The sequence below is a fragment of the Drosophila takahashii genome, chromosome 2L (assembly GCF_030179915.1).
Source record: "Drosophila takahashii strain IR98-3 E-12201 chromosome 2L, DtakHiC1v2, whole genome shotgun sequence".
NCBI lineage: Eukaryota > Metazoa > Arthropoda > Insecta > Diptera > Drosophilidae > Drosophila > Drosophila takahashii.
In genome coordinates, this window is record NC_091678.1 from 15684363 (window position 1) to 15709774 (window position 25412).

General features: G+C 40.5%; 1 protein-coding gene and 1 long non-coding RNA gene across 8 annotated transcripts in view; one reads left to right on the forward strand and one right to left on the reverse strand.

The window, feature by feature from the left end:
* RapGAP1 (Rap GTPase activating protein 1) overlaps positions 1–21113 on the forward strand; it is a 98033-nt gene extending 76920 nt beyond the window's left edge. For all 6 annotated transcript variants that reach the window (XM_070219456.1, XM_044394979.2, XM_070219459.1 and 3 more), the window contains 3 exons: positions 17329–19044; positions 19107–19598; positions 19714–21113. In XM_070219456.1, coding sequence (XP_070075557.1) covers positions 17329–19044; positions 19107–19598; positions 19714–19869 — 2364 coding nt within the window. In that variant the 3' untranslated portion in view covers positions 19870–21113. The remainder of the gene's footprint in view (positions 1–17328; positions 19045–19106; positions 19599–19713) is intronic.
* Positions 21114–21126: 13 nt separating this feature from the next.
* LOC108062442 (uncharacterized) lies at positions 21127–24846 on the reverse strand. Of its 2 annotated transcripts, none has more exons than XR_011420610.1 (4): positions 24744–24846; positions 23871–24284; positions 21406–23813; positions 21127–21347 (listed from the first exon to the last, which is right to left on the reverse strand). It is a non-coding gene; the product is annotated as an uncharacterized lncRNA (long non-coding RNA). The 2 variants fall into 2 exon arrangements; XR_011420611.1 differs by lacking the exon at positions 24744–24846 and adding an exon at positions 24501–24548.
* Between the last annotated feature and the right edge of the window lie 566 nt (positions 24847–25412).

Consider the following 25412-nt stretch of genomic DNA (forward strand, 5'->3'; position numbering starts at 1 on the left):
CAAACGATTTCTTCTATTTTTGCTCACTTTAAAAAAATTAATCCAAAAATTTTTCCCTCTTTTTTTCTTTGCAGGTTAGTACCAAAAAATAAAAGCAGATGATGAATGGTTCGCAGCATAAAAAAGGAGGAGATGGGTCAAAAACAGCGGACTCGGCAATTTTGGCGCTCATGAATTATGGGCTAAAGCCGATTAGTAAGAGAATGATATAGAAATGGGTTTGGTTTGGGTTTTATAATATCTCGACAGATTTTTAATTTGCCAAATGTAATTGGTGAGGCATTTATGGCATTTTGTGGCACGTTCCCTTTCCCCGAAAGGGATTTATATAGTTCGGCGCTAAGCTGCTCTTGTCAGGCCCAGGCAGGTTTCACTGTACACAGAGAGAAATTTAAATAATAAAAAACAAGAATGGCATTCACTTCTTACAAAATATAGTATTTAATTTGATTTTTCTTTACCAAAAACGACTTTGCGTTTTGTACGCAACACTATAAAAGTTGCCTTTTTTCTCCCTGTGTACACAAACGAAATCTTTTAAGCAGCTTAGGCTATCAGCTCACTCTTGGGAACCAAAGGCAGCGAATAATCGTTCACCTGGCGGCTTTTGGCCTGAGACAGGTGTAGTGCTCAATTAGCCATAAGACCCAGAGTTTCCCCCCCTTTTCCTTGGGAAACCAAGCGTTTGCTTACTTTCACTAGCGCCAAAAACTGTGGGAGAACTTTTCCGAGACAGAATCGATTTCTGTCACAGCTGAAAACTTTTCGATTTAATTTCCCCAGATGATTGGCGATGGCCTGGCCAAGAAGATGGTATATGGATAGGAATAACCATAACCCATGGGTATCCGCAGCGACATCCGCAGTGTGTGGGAAAAACTCACAACTCAAATGGAGCTGAACTCTTGTGACAAGTTTTAATTACATGCGACTGACATCCGTTGACATTTCCATTGAGCAGGCCAAAACGGAAATTACTTTTGGGCCATCCATCTAGTCGTTTTGGGCCATCATTTCGAGAATGTTTGCCCACACATTAGGGCAATTGTTTGCTCTTCGAGTCACAGACGCTCAAACTCTTTGGTCTCGGTTTCAATTTCTCCCCCAGCGTTTAGTGCTGGCAATTAAGAAATCAAGCAAATGTTGATTAATTACACTCATAAAAATAATTTTCTACATTTTAGAAAATCGCCCTAAAAAATTTTTCGCCTTTGAACTGAGAAAAATGTTCTATTTTTACGACAAATTTGCCATAAATTTAAGGCAGGTGACCATAAAAAAATATTTTTAGGGTTAATTTTTCTATTTTTCTAATATTTAGGGCGATTTTTTTCGATTTGCTTCGTTTTGACCTTTTCTAAATCCAACGGCGAATTGCCCTAATTTTTTTTTCTAAAATTTTTCTAAATACAAGGGCGATTCGCCTTAAAAATCACTCCAAAAGTGTGAAATTCGGTAGCCCAGCGGTCTAATCACTTGCGCTTTCAACTTTGCTATATGAGGACTAAAGTCGTGGGGTTGTGGGTTCGAACCCTGTGTGATTCAACTTGATTTTTATGTTTTTTTTTTTTTTTGTAAACGTTATAATACTAAGGACATTTTTTCGTGCGAATTTTAAATTAAAGTAGTCTTTAAGCCTTAAAAACGTATGGGAGTTCTGAGTTAAAAGCACACTTTGTGTTTGCGGGCAAGAAAACGGGACTAATTGTCACAGTCCTCAGGAAAAAAATATACGGATTAGTTGCCTTTAGTCATATTATAACGTAGACCTCAAGAAAATAAGATGTGTGCAGAGTTTGTTCGTCGTCTTGCGCGAGGGGTCTGTGGTGCAGCGGTAGGACGTTAGACTCTAAGCCGAGAGGTCGTGGGTTCGATTCTCGCAATGACCAAAAAAAGTAAGTTGTTTTTTCTCCTCATATTTATTTCCCTAATTCATCTACAAACATGATTTTTCAGTTCTAACGGCTGTGCTGTATAGATCGGGCCCCCCTCTTAACGCGGCTCCCATATAAGCTACACACCAATACAATAATATGAAACGGTGTCCTCCGCCGGTGTTGTTTAATTAAAACAGTCCCAGTTCCCAGAATATAGACGATTAAAAAAAAAACATGCTTCCCAAATTCAGTTAAGCATGCTCAAACACGATTTTTTTTAATTTGTCTAATTTTTTAGGGCATTTGCCTATAAAAACAGAAAATTCGCCCTTAATTTTAGAAAAATACACCTTAAAATTAGGGCAAATCACCCTAAAAACAGGAAAATATTTCTTATTTCAAGAAAAATCACCCTAAATTAAACCAAATTTCCATCGGGATTTTTTAGAAAATTTTTCTAAATACACGGGCGAATCGCCAGCGGATACGATTTATGGGCGATTTTCTAAATCCACGGGCGAAAAGTCAGTTTTTTAGGGCGATTTAGGGTAAAAATTTCTATGAGTGTAGTCAGCGAGCTAATGGAGCCGGGGGAAATCGCTTGATTTACATGTCAAGTGATTAAGCTTTAATATCACTATAAATTGATAGGCTAAACACTACAAGGTCATTGTGAAGACAGAGATTTACAGAGATGAGAAATAAACTCTATGGCGTGTTTCCTGTGAATGATTTATTATGATTTACCATTAGGAGTATGCATTTCACATTTGATAGACGATTTATGGAACTGGTAATACTACAAATATTACAAACTTTTGAGACAAAAAACAACCAATATTTTACAAAGTCGCACGACACTGTGTTTAATGTCTCTATCTCACGCAGCTTTCGTTGGATATCATCATCAAGGTATCATCACAATGATTTTTTTATGAGACAAGTTTAATGAACTCCCCTGGCAAAATGTTTCATTAGTTTACGGGGGGGTTTCAGGGGATTAAAGGGGGCTCATAGTGCCCGAGAAGAAATCGCACATTTGATGTGGAGCTCGGTGGGTAATTAAGCGATGTGGCAACCCTGTCCGCCGCCATGGGTTCCCATAATTTATGGCCAGGCAAATAATTATAATGGTAACACAAAGGCCTAGCAGAAGTACGACTCGCAAGGGGATTATATCTCCTCTATTCTCTGTTATTGTACAAAAGAGTCTTAAATTTTATTGCATTAGACGCAACTTTGTTACTCTTTGATTATGGGAAAATGCTGGAAAAGCCTCTGCTACTGCTCTGCAGACTGCAGTAATTTCGTTGTTTTTCCCTCTCGACTTGACTTGACTGGGCTAACGGTAAGCCCGGCTAACTGCAACGGCCACTTTTTGTTGTTACAGTGGATTTCCTCAACGTTGTTGTGTTTGTGTCTCTGCCTGCATTTGCAATTATGCAAGTTGGGTTCTAGAGACTGCAATTGAGATTGAGACGACGACTGCCACCAGACAAGGCAACAAATTCAGTCGAAAGGAGGGTAAACTAGGGGAGAGGGTTGCACTGGGAAAAATGGGATTCATAAACCCTAAAAAGGTAAACAGTTTGAGATAAAAAAGTAAAAGAAAAATTAATTTTTCAATTATGGCGATGAGTTAAAAATATATACAATTTTAGATTTTATAAACCTTTGTTAGAAGACTTAATAAAAATACCTTTCATGTTTTTTTCTCCTTGTGCATAAGGAAATCAAGTCTTGAGATTCGAGTCTTTGGCTACTTGCCACTTGTTTGCATAAGACTGGAATTCTGCGTTGCGTTGCGTCATTAATAAAAATGTCTGGCAATGGCTTAAAATTTATGGCATGCTCTCCGCTTGGCCAGCACTTTAGTAGAAGGAGACGGAACGATGCTGGTTGACAGTAAGCGGGTTTCCACTGTCCCCTACCTGCAGAACACAAAACTGTAGTTTACTATGTGCTTGTCAAACTGTAATGAATTTTAAATTTCCTCAAGTGGAGATTTATGATTGCTACTCACACGCAATTTGTTTTGCTCCACTTTTGGGCACCAACTGTCCTGTCGTGTCCTGGAAATTGTGACACGTGTGTCTTACACGCCTGCTCACCTTTTCCCCCTTATTTTCCATGCCTATTTCAGTTGACTTTGGCCCGTCATTGTGATAAAATAATAAATGCCGCTTATAAACACACATTGTCATCATCGTCGGTTGGGGGGTTAAATAAATGTAAGGGCTGGTGGGGGAATATAACCAATCATTAATTCGATTGTGGGACAACTCTGTCTTTAGGGTTGCCCCCCATTCGACGGGCTGAAATGTCAATAAAACTATTGTTGTCTGTGTCGGGGAGTGACCCAGAAAATGAGTTTGTTGACGTCATGCCGGGACCCAATGACTGTCGAAACGTGCACAGAGAGAAATATTATACCTTTTTTTATTTTACAAAAACTTTGTGTAATAATAAAGTAGGGTAAAATAGGTTGAAAGTATTAAAGGCCATATAATATGTTTTTGTAACACTTTCAGAATATATACAAATTTTCGCACTGTGTAAAAGAAACGCGGTGAGCTCAATCATCCCTGTCAGCTGGACAGGAAGAGAGAAGCAGCGGGGACGGCAGTGAAGGGAAGTTAAAAGGAAACCAAGACGGAAGGATGCATTATGCTCGCCTTTCGGCTTTCTGTGGTTTCGCTTCGTTCTCAGTTTCGCTGGAACTTCCGGCCCAAATGGATTTATTTCTCGGTCTTTTTTGTTTCCTCTTCTTCTCTACATTGGCTTTGGTTTTTTGCCTTATATATATTTTTTTGATTCTCTTATTAATTATTGCCTTTTTTGGTGGCCTAAATTCAGGTGTCAGCTGCTGGCGGCAGCTGCCAATTTGAAATTTTATACTTTGCGGTCAAACTGCTTTGGCGTCGCTCTTTCGCACTCTCTCTCTCCCTTTCACTTGGCACGCGTTTCCACAGAACAGGTGCAAAGTCAGGTAAATAATGCGAAAGAAAAATAAAAGCCGTTTTAATGAGTTTTCCATTACACGCTGAGGTCATCGCTGCACTCACCGGTAATCAAATTATTTCCAGTGGCGAAAATCCCCCCGACACCTCCCTGAACTTGGCTAATTGTGATGACCTAAGCGCTATGGGCCATTAATGGGTTAATAATATGCCAAGCCAAATAAAAGCCTTCTTAGTCTAATTAAATGTCGTTTCTAGCTGTTGATAATTGTAATTGTACCCCCGAAAGCGTAAAAAGTTTAGCATTCCCACAGCTTATTTCGGCCATTATCGAAAATGCTTCTGGCCAAAAGCGGGACAATCATCGAAATGGGGGTTAAGCAAATTAGGGTCAAGTTGGCGAAGAGAGTGAGTTTAATTGGGTTTTTGGGTGGCTAGTAAGGGTGAAATAGAGCTCAATCGATATCATGATTTATTGGATCAATCCAATAATTTATTAGCATTTTGTTTAAACATTTTCTTATTAATTTTTAATGTTTCTTTTACGATCTTGTGGCTAAATTTATGGTTTTTAACCATCAGTTTACGAGCTACCATGCAGCTTACTAATTAATAGCCATTTTTCCATAACCATTAGATCTTTACGGGGATCATCTTTATTTTCAAATACCAACTAGTTGTTTACTTGACTGATTTGTTTGTAGGAGTTCGTATTACATTCATTATTCTTCTGCTTAAAGCTTCTCGCCTTGGCTTACTTTCTGCACACTTTGATCATTTGATACCCTGACGGACAGAATTTTCCATAGAACTCGCTGAGACCTTCTACAGTTGCATTGAGTGAGTGTTTGGATTAAAACAAAGCTTCTAATTCGAGCTTCGAGAGTCAGTAGGCAGTTGGCTATCAACTATCGGCTTACCTTAAACAGAAGGGGGAACTGAACTGGCTTAAAACAAATGCCGAGCTTTGTTTAGCCAGTTTTTGAAGCCAACAAACCAGTTAGCTGGTTTGCCAGCTCAACTTTCAGTTTTTGTGCCCCTCAAAAAAGCCACAACTTTGGAGGAAAAATGACAAGCGGAAAACATTGTTTACATTGATTGGTCTGCAGAGAGGAAGGGAAGCGAAAAGGTAAAATTACTGGCCAAGAATTATAAGAATTAGCAGCAAATTATTTATGAATGGGGTGTGTTTAAATAAAGTGACTTGAGATCGAAGATCATTAGCATGCCAACGAGACAAGAGGAAGAACAAAGGAGAACGAGAGCAGGGAAGAGGTAACAAATAACTGGTAACTGGGACTGATATAAGACTTTGTTTCCCACCTTGATCCATCGATTCCGTCTGGTTTTTATAGCCTCCCCATCCCATCCGATCCGAGGAGATCTACGCGCGATTAACTCTTATGTGTGATGTGTAAATTATGTGTTGGCATTGTGTTCTTAACTGCTTTTGTGCCGTTCGACTGTCTAACTGTTGTTCTCCAACAGGCCAAGCAACGACCTTAGGCTTAATTTATGCCAAAACACTTTGAAAACACTCGCAACAGCCTTGTAATAGTTCCTACTACTCCTCCGCTAGAAACTCTTTTTTCGTGAATATATTTGCACATAGAATTGGCTATCAAAAAAGTTAGCTCTAGAACTAATTAGATCGAAAATCCACTAGGTTTTGGTCTAGCGCATATCATAATTTATCTCAAGCGAAATGATTTCTTAATTGATCACAACAATTTCACCGGTGGCTAACTTTTTTAAATCCATATTTTCTTTGCGTGTAGCCATCTCTCTCTGCTGCCAGCTGTCAATCTATGGCCATCTCTTTTCCTACTGGCATGCCGGAAAAGCATTGTTATTGCCAACTTTCGCTGGCAAGAAAAGCTGAAAATCTGACTGGTATGGTATGGGTGTGTGAAAAGCGTTTGTTCAGTGTGCCCATGTAAATGTTATTCGCTGTTTGTTATTTGTTATTTCAGCCAACAATGCCATGGAAATTAGCTGACACAGAAATTGAAAAAATAGTAAAAAAGAAACGTAGACAGCCGATAAAGCTCACTCGAGCATTGCAGATACAGATACAAAGATACGAGATATATTCGTAACCAAGGCTTCTCATAAGCGGATCAGTCATTTGACATTTTCATGCGGCTCAAAAACAAGTTTTGCAGTAGTTTTTTTTGCAGACCAAGATCGAGGGCTTTAGCCATTAGCTTTATTGGACATTTGCAATACACTTACTGGCACATATATGAGTACCCTCCTCATTTCTCGGGTCACGCGAGCACAAAATCCATGTCAGAGTTCACAACAGTTACAAGTGTAAAAAAACGACAGCCATATGAACTCGAGGCACGCCACAAAAAAATAAAACAAGCCAACACATAAGAAATTAATGGCCATCAAGTGCGAAAAAGTTAATTTCTCTTAGTCTTTATACCCTTGTAGAGGGTATTATAATTTCAGTCAGATGTTTGCAACGCAGTGAAGGAGACGTTTCCGACCACATAAAGTATATATATTCTTGATCAGCACCAATAGCCGAGTCTATCTAGCCATGTCCGTCTGTCCGTCTGTCCGTCTGTCCGTCTGTCTGTCTGTCCGTCTGTCCGTTTCTATGCGAACTAGTCTCTCAGTTTTAAAGCTATCGCGATGAAACTTTCCCAAAAGTCTTCTTTCTATTGCAGGTAGTACATATGTCGAAGCGAGCCGGATCGGACCACTATATCTTAAGGCTTCCATAGGAATATTCAAACAAATATAAGAAAATTCATTGTAACTTTGTAGGAAGTAGGCGTTTTGATTCTTGACTACTTAAAAACTAAATTTAAAGAAATAGAAACGCTGAATCTGGAATCCCTGGAACTGCACCGAGTAAGCATTCTTTAATCTACAAGGGTATATAAGCTTCGGCTGGCCGAAGGTAACTTCCCTTCTTGTTTTTTCTGTTCTTGTTTTTCATGACGCCTTGTAAACTGTCACAGAAGATGGTAAAAGGGCGAGGGATCTGGCAGATTGGTTCACGACCTGGTCACCGGGTTTACCCCAGAGGCATCCGACAGCCAGAGATGACAAATGGGATTGTCGCATTGCCGTGGGTTTTACTTTATTTGGTTCAATGAACTGATGACTGAACTAAGACAAATGTGGAGGAGTGCTTAAAATGCTTTGAAAAGGTGTGAAAAATATTCAACCTTTTCTTTTGTGTGCAAAATTATCAGTTTTATGATCTTCATAAAGATTTTATTATTAAAATTCTGATTACTCTAATTAAAAAGAAGAAACAAGAAAGAAATGAGAATAAATTAATAAATCCTAAAAATAATTAAAAACAAATGAAACAACATTTATGACTGATCAAAACTGCGGGCATATTTTTTAATTACGTCAAAGTTGAATGATATATCATGGTCTTCTTCAGTTTCAAACAAGAGAGAACGTTATAGTCGGGTGCCCCGACTATCAGATACCCGTTACTCAGGTTAAGGGAGTGCGAGGGAGATGGAGATAGAGATAGAAAACGTTGATCACGCATAACTTTTTAACGAATGGTCCGATTTGAAAAATTTCTTCTACATTTCGATAGGTATTGATAAACACAATAAAACTGAATTTTTACTTTTCCAAAATATTAAAATTTTTTAAATCGTAAATAAGCGATTGTGGGCGTTAGAGGGGGCGTGGCACCATTTTGAAACAAACTTGCGCTGCGTAGGAACTCCTAAAATCTGCATGCAAAATGCCAATCTTCTAGCTTTTATAGTTTCTGAGATCTCAGCGTTCATACAGACAGACAGACGGACAGACGGACAGACGGACAGACGGACAGACAGACGGACAGACGGACATGGCTAGATCGACTCGGCTAGTGATCCTGATCAAGAATATATATACTTTATGGGGTCGGAAACGCTTCCTTCTCCCTGTTACATACTTTTGCACGAATACAATATACCCTTTTACTCTACGAGTAACGGGTATAAAAATATCCGCAACAAATCCGCAACCTTGTTCTCGTGTTTACACAACTCTCAAGAGCTTTTCCCCCACTAAAAAATCTCCATCTGCCATCAGACACCCGCACTTCTGGTGTCCACACGCCTCAGATTGATTTGCTGCCAAAATTCATAATCATCTGACGGATCAGCCCACTTGGCCTCATTCGCCATATAAACAAAAGATGGATATGAGGCATCGCCTCTGTATGTAAATTACTCGGCGTAGAGAGAAACCTTGACTCTGGTTCAATTAATAATTAAATCTCATTTGTTTTTCCGTCACTTTTTTATGGCTTTTGTTAATTGAATTTCGGCTCTAGAGACTCGGTTGTTTTCTGGTTCTTTTTTCGCCCGGCAAAACAAAGAAACCAAATCAATTCAAATTCGGCTAAGACTGGGGAGAGAAACAAATAACCCAAAGACTTAGCCAAGGTTTTAGACAGCGTCGCGTGCGTGTCAAACTTGAGAAAAACTTAAAAAGAAATAATAATGAAATAATAATAATAACAATAAAGAGCGTTCGCCAGAGAGACACACACAGATGATATGCCCTCAAGATAATTCCGAGATTTTGTTCCGGTTTTTTGTCTGCCTGATGATAATGGCGGTGGTGCTGCTGCTGGGAAAGAAAGTTTCTAAATGAAATTGCTCGCAATGTTGTGTGTTAAAAAATAAAGAGGAAAAGATAAATTCATTAGGCAGACACCGAAATCCCGTTGCCCCCGGGCAATGAGCTGGGAAAGGGCTCTAAAAATGGTTAACACGCCCACCACAGCCGAACTGAACAACGAGCGTTCAGTTCAACTCTAGCCCGCCCCCCTGAATTTCTCGCTGTGTGAATTTCTTCATAAATATTTCGTAAAAAGAAAGTTTCACAGTGGCTGACAAACTGTAACGCACCCAAAAACCAAAAAGAGTAAGTAAATAAACAAAAACCTGACGCCAGATGAATCACCCAAAAGCGATTGTGGCTGTGTTGAAAGTGTTAAATGCATTGCATACATGGATTTTGATGTGGATTTGGATTTGGCCAATGCTTCACTCGAATCTGCTGACCAATGGTCACTGCTCGTTGTTTTTCTTTTTTTATTATTGTTAAAGATCATTGCTCAACTCTGGGTTTCAGGCCTGGCTTTTATTTTCGTTTTGCATTTCACTTTGCGGCCAATTTACCCGCTTGCATGACTCCCCTTTGTTTTTGTTGTATTTTTTCTAGTCGCTGTTGGCCATTTCGGAATTTTTTTTAATTGGCGCCCAACATGCAATTGGCCAATGATTCTCCAACTACGAAATGCACTCTGCAGGATGTCAATGATTGATTACGAAAGTGGAATGTCTATCCTTTGCTCACTTCACACTTTTTATTTTGAGTTTTGCGGCTGCATTGCGTGCCCAACTTTTGGTTTTGTTATTTATCTGGCTTATTAAGTTTATGGACTGCTAATTTATTGATTTATTGCCAGACTGCAGTGGCTGGAGTTTTGTTTGCGACTTGTGAGTTATGCCAGACACGTTGTAAAACAAAAAGTGAGGTGATTGAATTGGCAATGAGCAGAAAGAAATCAAGGGAGTTCAGAAAGAAATATTATTCATTTTGAGTTGTTCATTTAAAATAAATTAAATAAACATGAAGGCATAAGCTATAATTAAAATATATAAATATATAATTATATTTTAACACTTTCTTAATTTTTAGAAACTTAAAGTTGACACACTATTCACTTAAATTTCCATCTGCAATTGCAATTTGAATATTGTTATTGCTGCAAGTGAAAAACCAGATGATTCAGGCTTTTCCATTACTCCTTCGTCAGCCATTAAGTCGCTTGAGCTCTTTCAGTGTAAACAATCAATGGAGTCGCGTACTGAGAATAGTTTTATGAGCCTTTCGCTGATTTCCATCTGGCGTCTGCTGTTTAATTTTCATTCCAAAAAAGAAACGGAGAAAGATAACCCCTTACGAGTCTCGTGTGCGATCATAAATAAGTCAACGAATGTTGGCAGACGACCGGCAAATGGGATTGGACTCATAAGCGGCGCTGCCAGGGGCGTCGCAAGGGGTTGGGAAATGCACTTGTGGGCACTCACTTGGCGTCAAAAGATTTGCTATAAATAAGCAAACTGCCGCAGCAGCAGCTGAGGAAGCAATTTGCGGCAATTGCCTCTTGTTGGATGCATTTACAGTTTGAGAGCCAGGCTGTGGTGAGCCCCTGAAAAACGAATAATAAGTAATGCGCGACGTATGCAGTGAAACACATGCAAATGAATGAAGATTAACGATGAGCGAGTGTTAAATCGGGTTGGCGACATGCGTTGACCTAGTTTATGGGCAATCCCTCCCAAAAAAAACACAAAAAATGAAGCAAAAGATACATATATGCATATGTAGATACAGATATGCCAAGTAAAAAGTGAATGTTGCCGATGGATGCCAAAAAAACGCCAACGCATCTGCGGGTGGTCAGGCAACTTTTTTCCAGGCAAAAATCGAGCAGTGAAATGTCAAATCCCCCTTTTTGCTGCCTTTGCCATAAATCATTCAGAAACCCGCTGACAAATAGACCAGAAGTAAGTCGAGAGTGGCTTAGCCTAGAGTGGGGATTAGTGCACAGTAAAAACTGCAGGGAATGTAGGTTGTTACAAAATTAAAAAAAATAATTTAAACCTCACTGAAACTCAATTAACCTGTTTGCCTTACCAAAAACTACATACATATATGAAATTAAATAAGCTTAAATAAGCCAGCTATCAAAACTTTTCAAGCGCCGCCTGGTAGATAACCATATTTCCAGCTTTTTTATTAAAACTTTTCCTGCGCCCCGTTGGAATGACAGTCCTCCCCCTTTCGTTTACCCAGTGAAGAGCCTTTCAACTTGCTCCTTCTCCGCACTTTCTGACATTTTCCCAACTGCAGCTGACATTTTGAACAACAAGCAATCGAATTTGCTGCCTTCAATAATTCAATATGCACGTCCAATTTGTTAACCTCGTCGGTCGCATGTTTTGGCCAAGTAAACAATGCGTTGCCCACATGCCCCCATATATACGTGTAGAGTTATGTTCCACTTTCGGCTTGTTTAATCAATATTTGATACGAGGTAGGGAATCGAGTTTACCTACGGCCTGTGGATAAGTTACAATTTTCCCACTAATTACGGGCAGGAAACGTTTATATCTTGTTGCCTGTTTGGAGCTTTGACAACTGCTTGAAAACATGCAGAAAACTTCCTAGGAAGCCAAATGGGCGAACAACTTTGGGGCCTGGTAATTTATAGCAATCGAAAAGATTCTGGGAAGGGTTCGCCGCCAAGAACATCGTCAGGTTGTATAAAAGTCTTACTCTTTCATGTTTCACGCTTGGCTGCCGAAATTCTCGTGAGACAAAAGAACTCCTCAACGTTCACTTCACAAGTCTCTCGACGGGGAGGAGTTGGTTAACTCAAGTTGAAAGGCAACGAGTCTCGATCACACGAGCAATTATTTTATGAGAAAAGCAAGCCAAGCGGAGGAAAATAAGAAAAAACAGAAGGAAGTCTTTGCACCAAACGAAAAATGCAGAGGAGCTGCTTGGGCAACCACTTTGGACTCGGTGGTCGGGCGGCAAAACTTTTGTCAGCTGTTTGTAATTTAAATGTGCAAAGTTACACAAAGTCTCCGGGTTATTCGAGTGGAAACGGAGCAGCTTCAATGCGCATGCGCAGAAGGGTTAAATAGGGAGAAGAAGGTTGGGCAAGCTCACGAAAGTCGAAGAAAGCCCATTGAAAAGTGTTTTGGGGGGACTGTACCATTGAGGGTATTACGATAGTAGATGTTTATATTTAAGGGTTTTACATAGATGGTGTTTTTATGATTTCCTTGAACAACTTGTTGTTAAAAAAGAAATCCCTTGATGACCCTTCTACAAGTATTATTTCCAGTACAACCTCAACTCGCTCTGTGTGAATTGCAGAATATCTTATTACGGCAACCCTCACAACCTCTCCCCATCTTTATTTTTCGCTGCTCATAAAGCCGTGACATGAAGTCATGCTCCTCATACCTTTCGAGTTACCTCAGATCGGGGGAAATTGCTTCCCGTGGGCGTGTGGGAATGAAGTGGCTTCGACTTTGGCTTTGGCTTCTCGGCCCTCTTGATTCTGCCTTGGAACTGTCGCAGCTAATTTTATGCTGCCTGTGTGCTGGGTAATGCATGGTAGAATTCGAAGCGGGTGTTGGGTTCACTGCGCACAAATTGGGTCACACATACACACACATATCTCGACTTCACATGCAACTCGAATCCAACTCCAAAGATGCAATTAAAAATCTATTTTTAAAGCCCGAACCAACGAAACCGCAAAATAATGTATGTGATTTTTTATTAATTAGGGGATCTTAAAAATCAATCAGGTAGCTTGCATAATTTACGGCAATCTTGAAACCATTTTGGGCTGCCTTTCGTTTTCTGCCATACAATTTTTACGTTTTTGCTTTGTTCCGCTAATGAAAATGTCGCCAAACTGTAGCAACCCAACACTCAATGATTGCCTTATTTAGGCCGTGTTTGGTGTCCAATAATCGTTGAACAAAAAAACACGAATATCAATGAACCAGTTGCCAATAGCGATTTTGGCCAAACCAAAACGCCCCCAAGCCGTGTGTGAGCTCACTTTATACACTCATTTGTACGCTCGCGACATGATCTCATTCCAATTGCAGCTCGGATTAAGCTTCTAGGAATTTTATATTTCATTTTATGATATGTGAAGTTTTTTTTTATACCCATTTTAACACTTATTTTGTTCTGCTCACCGCAGAGCGATAAGAAAGACTATGAGTGTATGTTAATTAAGTTTGTGAAAGCGTTTCAAACATAACAATCGTGCCCAGCTCGATTCCCTCAGACGTGTGGAGAATTTTAAGTTGAAAGATCAGAGCTTTCAGTGGCTTCTAAAATGCGTCGCAGCTGGAGCTGAACCCATTAGGGTTTTTTTTGTTTTAAGAGTGTAGCGGTTTTAATAAAAGTACTGCTAGACGAGAATAAAACGTTTTGATCTATGTTACGTCTAAGAGATTGTGGTTAACTACTTTTCTTAATTATAGTTGAGGTATTAAGCAATGCCTTATAATGTCCGTTGCCCAATATATTTCCATATCCCACAATCTAAATTCCTTTTCCTGATCCCTTACACAGTTTGACACTCACTCTTGACTTGTGACATTTGTGATTTATGCGATTTTGATTTAAGCACTTCAATCTCGAGTTTGGCCTGTGTTTTTGCATCACCCTCGGAGACGGGAATAAATCATGTGGGGAGTGGGCGTTCTGCACTGGGGGATTGGGATTTGTCGCCATATACACCACTTATACATATATCTCCTTTTCTCCCTACATTTGTCTCACGTGCGTAGACAACATACATAAATCAATCACTCGGGGGAACTCGTATGTGTCACACTTTTTAAGCTGAGCAATGTGAACTGCATAAGATATTCAGAAAAGCTGGAGAAAAAAGGAATAATATTACAGTATTAACAGTTTGACAAGCGCTGACTCATATCCTTCCCCTTAACCTTAGCTTTTTTAACCCTCTTTTAGGGGCCCCCGATGCTTCCTGTGCCTTTGTGATACTTTGTTTTCAATTCGGTTTTTTTTTTTGGGGTGTGAGAACGACGAGGGCGTTGAAAATACAAAATGCACATTTTTAATGACGCCCGCCTGCACTTGAACAGCAACAATAAAAACAACGAGGCAACGTTGTTGACTTTGGCAACGTCGCAGGATTTATGTATGTGTTTTTTTTTTGCACATATGGAGGTGTCCAAAAGAGGAACTGCTGCCCTTCGCCTTATGCAAATCGGTTGTTCAATGCAGGAGATGACTTTGCCAGGGGCTGCCCCATCCACTCGTTGCAAGTCCCTCTTCGCTTGCCACTACCCCATTAACCTCGAAATGAGGCAAGTTTACAGAGAGAAAAAATACTAGTGTTGGGATAAAAAAGATTAAAATACTGAAGGACGCAAACTTAATGGGTTTGTTGTTTCTAGTGGCTTGTCTAATCATATTAATTTCTGGTTATATTATTACTAACTTAAATCTTAGTTCTCTGTGTACTTTGTGCCCCTCTTCAGGTTGCCATATGGCTGTAGTTCCTACAGCTTCCCCCTCACTTTAGTACCTTTTCTGCGTTCTATATATGTTCTTTTCTGCTCTTTTCTGAGCTCGTAACACTTTTCCACATCTTGTGGCTCGTGTACTCGTAGCCGCTGAATGTAATCCGCTTAAGTTCCTCGGAATCGGCACATAAACATCATCATCGGCATTATGATTGTCATTATTGTTCGGGGCGGGAAGCGGAATGATCATTTGCCAGAAGCGAGTTTCTTGTTCTGCACAAGTTCTACATTCGTCATGCTTTCCACTTTATTACATTTAACTTTGGCATTTTCCGGTTTGTGTTGTTGTCTTGTCTGTTTGTGCTTAATACTTACTACTCTGGCAGCCTCCGCCACAAATGGTTTCCTAATTAGATCTCATAGAACAAACCAAAACTAAAACCAATTGCCAAAGTGGAAATCTTGACAAATTAACTGAAGGGAAAACAAAGATAGATGGGGGAGGGGGGCTAGAATTTTCCCTATTAGATGAGTCACTTGTCCGTCGACTTCTTTTGTTGGCTTATCCAAACTAACTATCTATTTTCGGGGTTCAGCCATTTACCAATTTTCTCATTTCCCACTTCCCCTTCACCATTTACCATTTAGGCAAACATTAAAAGGGCAACCGCCCTCAGCAAATGAAGCCAACTAAGCGTGTGACGTGACCGACTCTATGAGCAATATCTGCTGCTGCTGCTGCAACTATCCCATAGCTCCAGTTTCCATTTAATTCCCCGCCCCATCGACCGTCTAGGGTTACAACAAAATTTATTAATTTTCCTCAATTGCCACATTCGTTTTGTTTGTCTGCAAAAAGGGAGTTAGTGTAGGAAATAAAACTGCATTTGCATTTGCATATTTCGTTTGGTTCACACGATACAGATACAGATAGGTAGATAGATACACATACTCGTGAATGCTTGAGCGATGGATGTCAAAATCCATTGGATATGCACCCAAATGACTGACAATGCAATTCATTAGCGGTGCAGTCAGTTGACTGGAAACTCGGCTTGAATGGCGCACAACGCGAATTTGAATAATCGAATCGGTTAACCTTCAATCGATTGCAGAAGTGAGAGGCGGCTAGCAGTGCTTGTCAAACTGTGACAACTTCCTTGGCTCATTATTTCCATTTATCCACCTCCTTCTTTTTCTTTCTACCCGTTTTTCCTACTTCCTTTGGCTCATTATTTCCCGGCCATCAGCTGCAGTTGCAATTGGCAGCTGGCAGACTATTAAATCAAGGCACGAACTATCGATGAACCCAGAAACCCCCCTTAACCCCCCGTTAACCCCTTTGGGTACGTGCCACATTTGGCTGCAGGCCAGCGCCCTAAAGTGCAACAAAAGAATCCCAGAAATGGAAAAACTGTTTGCAAATAAAAGAAAACTTTTTAATATGCTTGCTTGCTTAGGAGCAACGGGGTTAGGGCGAGGTTAGTCGGGGGTTAAAAGGGGTGAGGTCGACCAGACAAAAGCTTCGAGTGGCGCCAGGAATTGAAAAGGAAATGCTTGGAAATGAGAGGAATGGGAGCGGAGCCTCCCTGTTCATGTCAAATGAAAATGTTGGCTTAATGTTATCAAAAATTCAACCCAATCCCATGGAAGTTTCCCTCTCTCTGCGAATCCATCACGTAATCCATGAGGCCACGCCCATTCCACCCACTGCCATATTTGTTTGGCGCTTTTCGCAAATAGTTTGTGCCAACAAAATTGCAAAGGCATCGACAGTCTGCGCACCACCACTCCATCGGCGAACCAACTGCACCACTCTGCCATTATCCAATCCATCCACATGGCTCGAGGCCGGGGCATTTGCATATGGAGGAGGCGAAGGGGGGTTTCACTGACGATAATTGCATGAAATTATAATGCAGCCGTGCTGCAGAGCCTCTAATTCCGCCCCGTCGGCGTGTGGGAGGCTCCACTGTGGCACCCACCCACACGAGAAACAGACCCCCAGTTGTGTGTAGAGAGTGCCACACATGGATCTTTGGCACACTATCCCGCTGAACAATCAAGACAGTTTTGTAGTCGCAGAGAATGGCTGGGGAAATACTATATTTATTTCCGCTAAGGATTGACTTTCTCTGAAATTAAATATGAAAATAATACAAAATATGAGGATATGATGATAAAGGTATCAAAATTCTCAAATATATTATATTTGACTATCTCTTAAAATAAATTTAAAAATAATAATAAATATGAGGATATGATGATAAAGGCATTACAATTCTTGAACAATAATATGAAAGTTTACATATTTTTATAGTTAATGATGCTCTGCTGCCAATCAATATTTTCTGTAAAATCTTTAAACGATTTAAACTAATTAATAACTTATTTTTCTTACAGAACCACCACCGCGGCAGTAATACGAGTGAGGAGCGCGTGCCCCAGCCGCATTCGCCCCACGACAGCCACGCCCATCCGCACAACAACGGTGGGCTGCAGCACTCGGGATCGCGGGCGACACTGCGCCACTCGATGAACCACTCGAGCAGCTCCACAGTCTCGGGCTCCGCCTGCAGCTCCACGCCCGCCTCGCCCCAACTAAGTGGGGTGGTCAGCGCCTCCGGCTGCCAGCTGCTGTCCAACGGACACCACTACCAATCTCAGTCGTCGGTGAGCTCCAACTCCTCGATCGTTTCGGCCATTCCCGCCTCGCAGAGACTGCTGGAGGAGGCTCTCGGCAAATCGGCCCCCTATCCCATGATCATGTTGCCCCTGCACGGCGGCTACTGGATGGATGGCACCGAGCACGAGTGCGGCTACGATCCGCGGGGAAATCCCCTGCTGCCGCAGACCACCTGGATGGCCAAGTTCGAGACGGACGACACGGCCAAGTGCTATCGCCGGTTCTACGCCGCCAGGGAGCATTCGAATTTGATTGGGCAGGATGAGCAGTTGGGTCCGATTCTCATCTCGATCAAATCGGAAAATGTGGCCAATCAGGAGCACATGCGAATCCTGATGAGGCTGAGAACTGGGACGATGCACGAGCTACTGCCCGTCTCCTGTCTGATGCCCCAGCCAAGTCCGGCGAAAATGGCGCATACACTGAACGAAAACATAACGGTGGAGAACTTTATGCCCATCCTGTGCCCCAAGGCCTCGCAACTGATCAGCGTCTACGACGAGCACGTCCTCGTCTCGCACTTCAAGTTCGGAGTGCTCTACCAAAGATACGGACAGACGACCGAAGAGGAGCTCTTCGGCAACCAGCAGACATCGCCGGCTTTTGACGAGTTCCTGGATGTTTTGGGTCAGCGGATTCGGTTGAAGGAGCACAAGGGTTATAGAGGAGGGTTGGACATCCAGAATGGCCATACCGGCGATACGGCCGTGTATGAGGTCTTCAAGGAGCGCGAGATCATGTTCCATGTGTCCACCCTGTTGCCGCACACCGAGGGCGATCCGCAGCAGCTGCAGAGAAAGCGACACATCGGCAACGATATCGTGGCCATCGTTTTCCAGGAGACCAACACTCCCTTCTCACCCGACATGATCGCCAGTCACTTTCTGCACGCCTTCATCGTGGTCCAGCCCATTGAGCCGAATACCCCGCACACCCGTTACAAGGTCAGTGTTACGGCCCGCGATGATGTGCCCTTCTTCGGTCCCACCCTGCCGAATCCCGCTGTTTTCCGCAAGGGTCAGGAGTTCAAGGAGTTCATCCTGACCAAGCTGATCAATGCGGAGAACGCGTGCTACAAGGCCGAGAAGTTTGCAAAGCTGGAACAGCGCACCAGAACCTCGCTGCTACAGAATTTGTGCGAGGAACTGCGCGAGAAGACCCGCGATTTTCTGGGCACCGATCTTTCCCAGACATCGGCGGGAAGTCCCACTCCCGAGACTCCAAAGGCGGAAAGCGGTGGGGGCGGCAATGCCGGTTCCCGATTTATCGATACGGTGAAGAAGGCTTTAATTATGAGGGTGCGTTCGCAGAGTGTGGACACCGGAAATGGTCATGGACCTGGGCAGACGGACAAGTTCAGTGTGAACACCAAGCTGGGCACACTGAGCTCCAAGAAGGAGGCTCATCCCGAAATGCAGACACCCAATCTGAATGTAAGTTAAATTAGAAAATTATGATTAGAGAGCCTAAACTAATTTTGTTATTTTTTTAATAGACCTGCAGTCGCACGGCCTCGAAGTCCTCGTCCAAGTCCAAGTCCTCGAACGAGTCCACCTCCTCCTCGCCGGACATCACCTCGCGCCAGGCGAACCACAACAACAATAGCAATTCCAACGGCGGACTCCTGCCCCAAAACGGGACCGGAGTGGGCGTGGTGGCGGCAGCCGTGAGTGCCGCCCAAAACGGAGTGGTGGCGGTGGCCACCATGTCGGAGACGAGCGATGATTCCAGCCTGAATAGCGTGGACCTGGATCCGATGATGGCCCATCTGGATGGCGGAGCCACCTACATTGACAGTGATACCGGGCTGGAGAGCATGAGTTCCGCGGAGGCCACCACCAAGGCGTGCTCCTTGTGCCTGGACGGCGTCCAGTCCACCATAATGGGCAGTTCGCCCAGCAACGAGACGATCGTGAAGATCGAGAATCTTCGCCAGGAGGTCACGCGGTTGAAGTGCGACAAGCTGGATCTACTCAGACAAAATGTGGTGGGTACTTGAATTAAATTTATAGTATTTCTTGGTATTTATCCCAAGACCTTAAGTACTTCATTCATTCCATAATGTATTCCCCTTACTAATCCTATTATTTCCATTTTTTCAGACCTGTCAGCGCGACATCAAGCGACTTCGGGAGCGGGAACTCTCCCTGCAGGGCGACCTATCGGCAGCTGGCCGGGAGATCCTGCGACTGCGGGATCTTCTCAAGGAATACATGCCCGATACAGCTTCAGCACCACTCTCCATATCGCCCATCTAAGCGTAAAACGCAGACCTTTGATAGCCGATATGTGGAATATGAGGAAGGGAAGGCAGGAAAAGAGGAGTAACCACTGTGCCGTGTATAACACTTTGGAGAAAGGGATCGACAGGGATCGAGTCGAGTCGTTTGGAGAGCTGAATAGCAGACAGTTGGCGTAGCCCCCGGAAAAAAACCCCAAACAAAAACAAAAACTGTATTATATTTAGTTTACGTAGCTGTAGTTGTAGATCCCCAGGAGATCGGACAGGTTGCAGCAGGCATGCGCATGGACAAGTTATTATATTTACTACATACAAACAGTTACAAACTAAACTAAACAAAGCGATAAAACAGCAAATGAAAACAGAACACAAAACTCAAAAAAGTACACCAAATATATAATATAAGTCTTTAAGCATATTTAACGCAAGAATAAAGCCCCTAACCCTAAATCATATGCCCTAAACCAATTCCAGAACCCATCCCAACTTTAACCTAAGTAGAAAGCGATCAATCACAAAGCATCACACAGCGATCGATATTGATATATTATGATAGTAATCACAAAACACACAGAAAATAACACTCGTAGCAAAGTTTTGAGGTTTACAAAACCGTTACTCGTTCGTTAGTTGCACTCGTAAACTGTTACTATTACCGTGACCGCTACCGTGACTCTCGCTTCACATTTCATCCCCATAATGGAAGATAACTAAATTATGATCGATTTATATATATGATTTTAAAGTTAAACACTCTGCAAAAGGCACACCACGAAATAAACAAGAAAGAGGGAACTCTTAACCTTAAGTTTAAGTTGCTTTAAATACTTTTACCTAAACTCTATGTTAATTAATTATTTTCTAAGTTTAACCAAACGCAGAAACCACAACATCAGTGTGTTGATGACTCACGAAAAGAATTTGCATGCCGCATTCAGTGTACATATGTGTAGGAGCGACGTATAATTCTCGATCCGCATTCGGATCTGTCGAAATTAATTATGACTATTTTATTTTCTAATCGATTACTGAAATACCAATAACCGACAAATGAGAGCAAACGCAAAATGAAACCAAGCAAGTAGTATTTGGGAAACTAATTCCAAAAGCAAAAGTTACACGCAAGCATGAATTTTGTCTTTGAAATCTATCCGATAAGTACCGCGAATAATTGTTTTTGTTGAGATGCATTATCATTTTTATTGTGTAAAGTATAAAAAACCAACAAATATATGCAAAATATATGGAATATATAAACAATTGTAAATTGTGTTTTGAATGGAATTTAAAGGGTAATAAGTTAGTGACTATTTAAAAATAAAATTAAAGTATGATTTTCATCCACAACGAATATAGACTTATAGATTAAGGATATTCAAAGTTGTCACTCTCGTCAGACTCTCTACCATCGGAAAAAAAATTGGATTCATAAAAAAAATCATTTGATTTATATGAATAGGATACGTTCAAGTAAGCCTCATCGATAGGTTCTACCTGCAAGAACAAAATTTTCAGTTTAAAAGCTTGTTACATTAATACAATGGCTACTTACATGAAATTTCGGGAATTCGCTTTTTTCAATTAGATTAAATTTTAGTGGTCTCTGGAGTACTGGATCCCTTATTGATTTTAGAATGGCGTTTAGATCGCTTACAAAGTTTGTACCCACTTTTCCTCCACAAGCCAAATCCAATGTGACGCAATCGAGTTTTTGACAAGTTTGACAAATCGGTAATACGCAATTGCAGTCTATTTTAGACTTATTATGTTCAGAAATACGCAATGATTTAAGCTCTTTAAGTTGTCTTAGATCTGATACGTTGTTACATATGCTTTTGAAATCTATATTTAGTGTTATTAATGATTGGATTTGCGATATTTCACTAATCTCATCAGAACATGTAATCGGTGTATGCAGTTCTTGTAATTTAGACTCACTATTATGAGCAATATTTCGAAAAAGTTCACTTACTGAACCCTTTGAGTTACAAATAATTAATTCTTTAAGATTCTTTATGTTTGCTAAATCTTCTATGCCCTGCTCGTTGAGCAAGGAACATTTTAAGGACTCCAAATGCTCTAGTTCAACAATATATTTACATTGGTCAACACCAATATCGTCCCCAAGTTCCAATTTCTGAAGATTAAGTACAGATTTAAGTTCGAACACATTCCATGATATATTGAACCAATCCCTGTCTTCATAATAGCGAGCTTCAGTAGACTTTTTGAAAACTTTAATTTTCATAATATGAGCATTTCCAGTGATGTCAATATTGCTAATGGTCAGGTGCTGAACTACATTTGTAAAATTGCAAGAAAATTTAGCAACAACTTTCTGAAGAGAAGCGCTTGGAGCCCTCAAAATTAGTTCTTCAATACTCGAGTTAGCTAGCTCTGACAAGGAATGTGGATCTTCTGGGTCGATAAGATGGCATACCAGTTTTTTCAATGACTTTATTCGGGAAACCTTAAGAACCTCTTCGCGATCGAGTTCACCACATTTTATAGATCGAATAATATTCCTCTCAGCCAGTTTCGTAAAAAGTTCGGAAAGGTCTCCTTGCGTAAACACGGATATTTCCAACTCCTCCAGTTTATTTAGGTCGGCCAATTTCTCAATGCCAGTTATATCACACTGAAGGCATTTAAATATTTTAATGGATTGAATATCTGCTACCTTTGATATATCTTCAAAACGTATTGGTTGATAAATAGTTTTTGAAAAATCCAATTCTTGTAAGCTACTACAATTTTCTGCGAATACTTTTAAGAGTCGATTTAAGGATACAACATCTGGGGATCCTAAGATCTGAAGAGTGTTTATGCCATCAAGTTGTGCAAGAGATTTCGGAATATTAACCTTATGGCCGTTATCTCCAAACCAAATCTCTAAAATATTTTCATTTTTTCTAAAGGTCGTATCAAAGTCATATCCAGTTATGGTACCTCGCACCTGGCATGATGCTAGCAGACTGAAGTCTACCATTGAAGTATCGGAATTCAAATATTGCCGGACATTAATCAGCGCGTGTTGCAGGTTTGGTAGCTGACTTAAAGTCTGGATCGAATTCCCCTTTGACAAATGGCACCCCAGATATCGAAGGGTTTTTATTTTTACAAGTTCCCTGCACTCTAATTCACCAATTGATCCATAATTAATTTTGCAAGATTTTAAAGCCAATGCCTCATTTCGTGCCATAGATTTCAGGAATTTTGCAAATTCGGGATTATCACTGAAACCGGATTTATTTTGTATGATCAAACGACTTAGATTAGGCAGCTTTGATAAATTACCCAGTTGACTTATCTGCGACTCATCGCTAATCTTTAACTCCAGTTCTCCTTTATTCCTGTGAAACTCAATTTTGACATTCTGACTAAAATTTAAGGTCGTCAGAATATCCTGTGTTGAATTGCTGTCCTCCGGTATTTCATTTATGTCGTACTCGATTTTAATTACTGCATTCCGTTTAAAATCTCTTGAACGTCTATAAATATATTCACACCCATAGGGTTTGTACATGGCCAAATATCGTAATGAGTCATAAGTCGAAAATGTAATAGGACATCGGTTATATATATCGGTTAGAATATCTTCAATTTTCAATGTCAAAGGTCGAAAGCCCTTGGGCCTGCTCCATTTATTTAAATCGTTAAAAAACATCATCTCCAAACCGCTTTCGTATAAGCCAGTAATGACTACTTGTTTTAAATTGGGCAACTTTGCAAATGGTGCCAATTGGGCAGCAACGTCTCCCTTCATTAAGCCGATTTTCAGTTCCTCGAGATAAGAGCAATGGGATATGAAATCGGAAGGGTTTCCAAGGACTTGTGTGCTTTGCAAGCCCAGCTTTGTCAAATTTTCGTTTGCGTGTAAAATGTCAGCTAGGCCTTTTGCAGTAATGTTGCCGTTGAATCTTAACGTCTCTGATTTTGGGTTTAATCCTGGTGAATTACCTTAAAATAAATAAAAGGTAAATAAAGATACGTACGTATACAATAAAAATTACTTACCCTTTATATAAATGTTTACGGAAGCCTTTTTAAAACACATTTGAACGTTAAAGGGATTTCTTACCCTAACTGATTGTAGATAGGAATTCCAGAAATATTTATTTCCTTCGCTTGATTGTTTGTTGATTCGAAGATCTATAAGAAACTTCGTTATCCTGCACACAAGTGCTAGCTCAAGATCCTCGTAAAGGCGTTTGTGATGGTCCTTAAGCAACTCGACGAAAAATTCATGCGCCAATACAAAGTTAATTAAATCATTATAATCAATTGGTCTTTTGGATTTGCAGTTAGCATTTATGTATTTAATTATCTCCAAGAGACAGTCACTGTTGAGAAGAAACTCTCCGTTCTCGTCCATTTTCAGGCTGATCGGTTAATCATCAGATACCAATATGAAATGTATATTGGGTTTTGCTGTTATTGAAAATTAAAGTATTTTTAATTTTTTTATAATTTTTTTAAATTATGTTTGTAATACTTATTTAATTCAAAAACGACTCAAGAGATTAAATAATTTTTTAGCACTAATTTATCTAAGGCCCCTTGATAAATTTTGACTTTTATAGAAAGGTCTGACTTAAATTTTGAGCCTTGTAGGCAGATTGGTACACACCGGAAAAAAATCCTTACCCAATATAAATTCGACTTGTTAGCTCTAAAAACTATTTTTCTTTGGACTGCCTTTTTATATCTACTGGCTTAGCACGAACTGTAATAAGCCAGATTAGGCTTATTAACTAAGATTTCTTTGAACTTTTGATTGGTGCGACTTTACGCGTTTATTGTCTCAAGCGGAGTTTAGACTAGTATTATGCAGCACTCGCACTTAAACATAATTTAGTGTTTACAGTAGTTTATAGACAATGTGCAAACCTTTTAAGAGTAGAATAAGTGCAACTTCGCTCAAAAAAGAATCACTTCTAAAGAAAACATGATCAGCTGTTGAGTCTCGCCAATTAAGCCGCTTGAGCATCAGCTGATTGAAAATGTTTTCGTTAGCGTTGCCACTTGTTTCACTTAGCGGGGCTTTAATCCAAGCTTGAACCCCCGCTAGATCTATCATAGATTGGATTTGAAATTTAACCTACTTGGCTTTTCTACTATTTTTAATAACTCTTTTAAGCCTTAAACTATTATTTATTTGGATCTGATTGGGTCACTTGGTAAAACATAATTTCTTATCAAAAACCTACACTGTACTAGCAATATTTGGTTTTTACAAGGATTTTTTTAAATGTTGATAGTAGTAAATATAGTTTAAGTTTTAAGTAGGTACATCGATTTTCGGGCTATTTTTCACCACTATCTGACGAAGATACAAATTAATGGTGATCAAGAAAACATTTTTTGTTTTCTGCGTTCCAAATTTCTACCTGAAATGTATATAACTTTACACTTAACAGATCCCTGTTATTCAACCGATTCGGTTTAAGTCACCGCTATCTTAAACCGTTTCCCCCAACCGAGGATTGTGTCTCTGATGGTGGTGTTTTTCCCATGCCTAAGCATTTTTTAGTGTATTCAGGCGCTTTTCCTTTTTTC